Source organism: Gymnoscopelus microlampas (genome assembly GCF_963454915.1).
Source record: "Gymnoscopelus microlampas genome assembly, chromosome: 4".
Classification (NCBI taxonomy): Eukaryota; Metazoa; Chordata; class Actinopteri; order Myctophiformes; family Myctophidae; genus Gymnoscopelus; species Gymnoscopelus microlampas.
This window is the reverse complement of record NC_139941.1, coordinates 17,122,097-17,129,546: the sequence shown is the minus strand read 5'-3', so window position 1 is coordinate 17,129,546 and position 7,450 is coordinate 17,122,097. Positions and strand designations below refer to the sequence as shown.

Genomic DNA, 7,450 nt, shown 5'->3' with positions numbered 1-7,450 from the left:
CTCCCCGGCTGACCAGGGGGAGGCAGTATAGAGACCAGGATTACCACATGTTTTTTTGTGAGGGTACCTACCCTAGGGTACACGCCCACAGCGTCCCCGGGGGAATCGAACCCAGGACCTTCTAGCTGTGAGGCGACAGCGCTACCGTGCCCCCCACCGCTACAGTAACTTGAGGGATAAGATCTGCGTGAGTCTAGGTGCCTCTCTAATGTGTGATAAGCTACAGAACCATACTTCCAATTTCTTCAGTTTGGTCATATGTCATGGGTGGGTGAGACTGTCTTTCATTCATGGGCTCAGCCGCTTGGAAAGGTTTCTTGATATGATGGGGAGGGTACAAGTGTTCTTGGTTTGGAGGGGGGGGGGGAGTTTGATAATACTCATAGTTCGGGAAATATGAGAGTGCTGTAGCCTACTCTGTCATGCTCCTCGTCTGGGTCCCTCTTCATAATGCTGGTCTCCCTAATCCTTATCCAATGATCCATATCCAATGATCCATATCCAATGCCTAAGTGTTCTGATTTGAAGGACCATGTCAAACATTATTTCTGGGTTATTTAACACGCCTTTACATTGACATATCAGTTAAAGCATGAGGACCAGAGATGAAAGCCGATGAAAAACAGATGCCACAGATAGATTAATCGATAGTTAAATTATGCACCCAGGCACAATCAACTAGAGAAGGAGAAGCTACTACAGACAGACCGGCATCCCTTGTTGTACTCACAGATATTGTCCAAAATCTAGGTCTGCTCGTTCCTTAGCAGTTTCAAATCTTCACTTAAAACGAATTCTTCCCCCTGGCTTTTAACTCGGTCTGATCGGGAAACCCTGCATGGCCCTTACTTTTTTGTTTAATTGTGTAATGCTGTCTTTATTCATTTTCTTATTTTTGTTGTATAATTGTGTTATTTATTTTGCTTATTTCATCTGTCTTCCTGTTTTCTGTATGCTTGTTTCTAATCTGACCTTGTACAGTACGTTGACCCCTGGTCATTGTAATGTGCTTTATAAATTGGTATTTAGTTGAGTTGAGTTGAGCATGCCTCAACAAAAAAGGAGAGACTATAGGCCTGGCCTTTTAATGACTTCTAATCAGTTCAGGTGAGTATTTTCTACACTGTAAAGGTAAAAAAAACATATAGGTGAAAATGCACACATTGCATTTGAATAGAATTTCATACGTGGGTGGACTAATAGGGAGCCAAATGGACATTTAATATGGAGATGCTGAGATTGCAGTTTAATCATAAGTGTGTGTGTGTGTGTGTGTGTGTGTGTGTGTGTGTGTGTGTGTGTGTGTGTGTGTGTGTGTGTGTGTGTGTGTGTGTGTGTGTGTGTGTGTGTGTGTGTGTGTGTGTGTGTGTGTGTGTGTGTGTGTGTGTGTGCGCGTGTGTGTGTGTCTGTAGTTGAGTGAGTGAGTGACAAAGAGAAAAAAAAGAATGAGAGAGATAAAGACCTAGAGGATAACACATTTTCTGTGTGGTATGCTTTATGTGTAATAGCCTTTTAGCACCTTTTGTATAAATATGTACCACTGTACCTTTTTTGCAAACTGTTACTAAAGTATTCAATCAATCAATCAATCAATCAAAGAGGCGCACACTAATTAATACAGAAGATTTTACAATGTAGATAGGGCCCGGGGACCCAGGGATTTGAAAAAATCGTATCAAGGGGGTTCGCTGCCTGATGATGATGCACATCAAAGTGGTGGGGGACCCTTTGAAACTAAAAAGGTTTGGAAAATCACTGTTTTGGAGTTGAAGAAGCAGTGAGCTCACCGCACTTCGGTCGATATCGCGAGAGCAGCAGCGAGGCAGCTCCTGTCGCCTTTCTTCCCCCTGGGCGCTGCGATGCTGTTGCTATCGCCGTGGATTTGATTGACAGCAGGGAACATGTCGGCGTGTGGTGGTGCTGGTGGGAGCGAACCTGGATGCAGCCGCTGGAACCACGGGAGACGCACGATGGTCCAACTCACGCGCACGGCACCACCACCTCTGAAAGAACGATCAGCAGGCCTTTGAGCTTCAGCACCGCTCCGATCCGTGTGGTTCCGATGCGTTGAGTGGACAGCTCCTTTCTTTCTGACGGAGGAGACGGTCCATGGATGCTGTGCTGCTGCTAGGGGGATCCCACCGCGTTCACGTTGTGTTTGTGCTCATGTTGTGTTTGACGTAAACCTAATACAATCAGAGACACCTTGGTGAAACGGCAGGGACTGCGAGGACTGTTGTTGGCAATGGAGTCTCCTCTCTCACTGACATCGGGCTCAAGTCTAGTTTATTATTATGATGAGCCTTAGAAATGATTGTTGCGCTTTTTTTCATGGCGTTTTTGCAGGTTGATTTATACTGTGGAGGAGACCTCCTCCCAGCTTCTTTTCTGAACTGATTTTTTTTTTAAGTGCAAATACTAAAAAAAAAAACGACCACACTGGGCTCGCAAACTATGGACGAGGAGATGACAAAAAGCGAAGAGGAGCATAGTTTGCAGAAAGCTTTGCAGCAGTGCGAGTTGGTGCAGAACATGATCGACATAAGCATCTCTAGTTTGGAGGGTTTACGGACCAAATGTGCCACATCCAACGACCTGACACAGAAAGAGATACGAACGCTAGAGGTAAGAAACAGCATCACCTCTTTCAGGCAGAAAGACAAAAAAAAAAAACGGATCCATGCGTCTTCATCCAAATCATTTAGGGAATATGGGGTTGTTTTTCATTGATTGATTGATTGATTGATTGATTGATTGACTGAATAGGCCTACTTTATGAACAGTTTGCAAAAACGCACAGAAAGTACATATACAAAAGGATGCTAAAAGGATAAACCCGAGAAAGCGCCATGGCTTGTTTCCATTGGGGTCCTGTGTATTCAATTCATCATTGTCACGTCTGTCATGTCTTTCTATGCAGGCCACCCTCCCAAACATCGCCTTTCTGTGTTCGACTGTCAACTGCAGGAACGTGCTATACATTGTGTGTGTCGTATTACTGCGATCTGTTTAGTGCAGTGCAATAAATCAAGTAGCCCAGGGCTGCAGTGTGCGCATTCTGCAGGTGGCTCGTCTCTCCATCACTATTCTATTCTATAGCCTAATGATGTGGGAACGCCGAGGCCTATAATAGCAGCCTATAACTGTCAAATCCTCTGTCAATTTAACCCAGAAAGTGTTCAAAATGGAACGGGTCCATTTGGTTCCATTTGTATGTTGTCTCCATAGGAGTTACAAATGGATAAAGAACACTGTGAGGATTTCCAATTCATTACCAATATGCTTGATGCGCATCTGTCCTCACACACTGCATCCAGGCCTGCTGTTATGCAAGTGTAGAATCATTTGGAGAAGCCCAATAATCTACACTGTAGATTATTGGGCTACTCCAAATGATCCACAAACATTAGGCTTTTAATAGGCCCAGGGGTATTCCCTGAACGGTGTTACGTTGCGTTATGTAATAATAATCATGGTGTACTGCTGGCCTTGGGCTTGTGGTATATGGTACCAAACATCTTAGTTTAAGCACATCACTCAGGCTCTTAGCGTATAGGGTTCTGTCTGTGGGTCCTCAGCAAGTCTCTGGCGGTGAGGAGACAGGTGGTCCCAAGTATTGACTAGAGGTCCCATCACATCAGAGTAACCCTTCTCTCTCTCTCTCTCTCTCTCTCTCTCTCTCTCTCTCTCTCTCTCTCTCTCTCTCACAAACACAGTCTTTCAGTCTGTCTCTGCTATATGTGTATAGCACAATAGAAACCTCAGTATTATTGAACAATCTGGGAACCCATCGTTTAACAAAAAAAAGTTTCACGCAAATAGAAAGTGTCTTGAGAGAGTAGTGTAGTGACAACGCAATTACTGTGAAGGATGTCCTCACTGCTGATAATTCATTTTGAGTTTTCTTGGCATGATTCTGCTCTGTCATCTGTGTGTCACAGCACATAGTAGTTAAATGTAATTGATGACTTGTATTGATTTTTCCCATGAAATACTGCACCAATAAGTTGTGTTATACTGTCTTATCTCAGCCTTGCCTTACCTGTTACCTATCCACTTCGTGCCTCTTGGCACATAAGGCCTCCACCATCTCAGCCTTGCCGTTTTAATGGAGAACTTTAGGGAGAAAAGGACACCTGTATTCCTATAGCGTAAATAACAGATCTACAAGCTCACAATGTGTCGTGATGCATTCTTCTATTTTCACTATTTTTGCAATACGGCTAAAGTAGTTAATTCATTTTGTACTTTTGTAAGTTTGGGGGCCAGGGAGAGACCAAATCTCTCTTCTGGGTCTGGCCTGAAAAAGTTTGGGAATCCCTGATGACGGTGTAGGAAGTAGCCTTCTTTTCAGGGCTCTGTGCATGTACTTTACTTGTTGTACTCGACAAGTAAAGTACTCGTGAAGTGTATAGCATGTATAAAACATAATCTATAATTGAACATAATCGATAATCAAACATAATCTTTAATAAAATAGTTGATTAATAATCATCAAAAGTTGGGCATGTCATTAGGCAAAAAAAAATCAAAAATGTCAACCTTTAAACACACAACGCGATGCAACGCTTGTAGATCAGCTTCTTTCACTATTTTTGCACGACACCGTTTATGTATAAGTAAAATAGGGCTTAAGTGGTTAAAAAAATATTTATCAAAAAAGTAATCGCAATTGGTAAGAAAAATGTTGATAGTTGCAGCCCTATGGTATTTTATATCCACACCCTCCATACATATATGCTTACAGAAGGCACCATGATGTTCATAAGACCTAACTTTACACTGCAAAATGGGTAGATACTGTAGATTATGAGCAATTGATACCTAACTTTACTTATTATATATGTATTTAGTCCAGTGAATTATGTGTTCACCTTTTTCTCCCCAATTTAGTCGTTATGCCAATTCATTCCTCCCCACACACATTTCTGTGTGTTGACACTGCTGTTGTAACCTACTGTACTGGCTCACCTGTCGGCCGTAGGAGTACAGTATGTGCAGTGACAAAAATCACCCTCCCCGATTTGAACCCTGGTTGTGGGCAGGTACGTTACCACTTTGCCACCCAAGCGCCAATACCTAACTATAAAGTATTATAACACCCTATACTTTGTTTACCGAGTCCACAAGGGATCTGTACTTGGCGCCCTTTCCTTCTCTTTGAAAATAGCTACAAGCTCACAACGCGTGCTGTTGTGAGCTTGTAGATCTGCTATTCTCAGAATAGGGATGCTAGGGTTCATATGGTTTTAAATTATGCTGACTGGATCGATCATAGACTGGATCGATCTCACGGACCGGCAGAAAGAATCTATGTGGGGGAGTGATTGACCAACACTCACCTCTCCCTCAACACGCACAGATGAAGTGGCCATGAGCAAGGCACTGAACCTTCAACTTTATTTATAAAAAAGAACGTCCTTTTATATAAGAACACCACAAAAAATCTGGCTATCTGTAGGTGATTGTGAATTGAGATTTCTCCAATTTGGTGCAGTAAAATGTTACCATATGTTTACCAGTGATAGAAGATGACCTTCTCACATGGTTTGTTTGCTGAAAGGTCAAAGTTCTGAGATTTTCTTTAAATTATAGCAGCACCACCATTACACCATTAATGTCATGCACCCCCTAGAGGCAGCTTGCGCACACCACATTTTGGGAATCCCTGCCTTAAGCAATGCCATTACTTTAGCACCCAATGACCACTTAGGGACTTATAATCACACTATAATATCTCTGCTGTCCGGCAGAAACCAGCTAACTCCAAAATGTTCATTTTTCAGGAAATGAAAAAAGTAGAGTTAGGAGGTTTTGTTCATAGTGGATAAGAACAGCTGAATGGACCTCCAAGCTCACAATGATGTTCACAATGATGTTGGAGGGCAAAAGGGGGTGGAGCCTGGTCAGCAAAACCAGCTAACTCCGGTGGAGTTAGCTGGTTTAGCAGAAAGTTTGTGAGGTTAGCTGGTTTTGTCAGAAGCGCTTATTAATGCTTTTCATTGGTCCAATATTTGTTTGACACACAGACGTAATAGAGGGTGTTCAATGGCGCTGATTTATGGAAAAAAATGCAAAAGCGTCAAAATGGAGTTAGCTGGTTTCTGCCGTACAGCAACGATATATTATAACAGTGATTATAATATATTATAAAATTAGTAAAATATAATATAATAATGTATTTTAGTCTATTTTAGGGCTTGTGGAATTTACATCCATCCACAATTTAAAAAATACTCTGTTACAAGTAAAAGGCCTGTATTCAAAATGATACTTGATTAAATGTGTTAAAGTACAAAACAGTTTTCAAATGTTTAAAACTTCTACAGGTATATTGTAGATCTTGTAGATCTAAGTTTAAAATAGCACTTACTTGGTTAATTTCGGTCTTGTATCTAAATATGCAAAGTAACTTGTAACTAAAGCTTTCAAGTAATTATGATGGAGTAAAAGGTACCTCTGAGATGTAATGGATGTCAGGCACATGTGTGAGTAGTACTTGAATTTGTACTTGTACTTGGGCTGCTGTGCCAATTTGTCTTAATATTCTAACCACTGATCATTTGCAGTATTGAAATGGGTTCAAAATGGAAATGGGTTCAAAATGACGTGGTCGCTGTCCATGGTGCTTAACTGTGAGGTTGTGTGTGTGTGTGTGTGTGTGTGTGTGTGTGTGTGTGTGTGTGTGTGTGTGTGTGTGTGTGTGTGTGTGTGTGTGTGTGTGTGTGTGTGTGTGTGTGTGTGTGTGTGTGTGTGTGTGTGTGTGTGTGTGTGTGTGTGTGTGTATCCAATCAGGAGAGAGAACCTACAGTATGTATCCGCTTAAAGTTTTATGGTGTCCCAGTTCCAATTCTGTGTGCTCATTGTTTTGTTTCATCACTTCCAATTTAACTTGAACTAATCCTGTATGAATTCTCTCTGAATTCTGAAATTGGTATCCTAACCTGAAAATGTGTTTTCAGTTTAGAGCTGAAGAAAAAGAAGAGAAGATATAGGGGGACCCCTGTTACTGACCAAACACTCTATAGCAATGATTACTTTGGGGATATACTGTAGAGCTATTTAACACTTATTTTGTAAATAGAAGAATTACCAATTCCACCACCTTTAAATAATACAAATAATATTAAACAAATAGTAAGGCCTGTTGTGTAGTTGCGGACATGTTTATTTGTCTCTTGTAAAGTGATGTAACATCAAGCTTTAATGGGTTATTATTTATCAGCATAATGAACAGCAATAGTGCTTTTTTGAACCCAACCTTTTGTATTTTTTCTGTTAATGCCCTACTTGATCATTGAATATTGATTCAATACTTTATTAGACAGAACTGTAACAGCACAAGGTATAGTAAAGACATTTGAGCTAAAAGGATAACACAAAAAACTCCTGGAGACTTGTTTGCATTGTGATCCCATGTATTCAATTCATCAACATAGCATAACAAATA

General features: G+C 41.2%; 1 protein-coding gene across 1 annotated transcript in view; it reads left to right on the top strand.

Moving 5' to 3' along the window:
- Positions 1-2,454: 2,454 nt before the first annotated feature.
- The window catches only part of ksr2 (kinase suppressor of ras 2), a gene marked incomplete at both ends in the record, with an annotated part of 129,650 nt that continues 124,654 nt past the window's right edge, over positions 2,455-7,450 (top strand). Inside the window, one exon of the mRNA XM_084054044.1 lies at positions 2,455-2,625. Within this exon, the coding sequence (XP_083910170.1) occupies positions 2,455-2,625 (171 nt within the window). The remainder of the gene's footprint in view (positions 2,626-7,450) is intronic.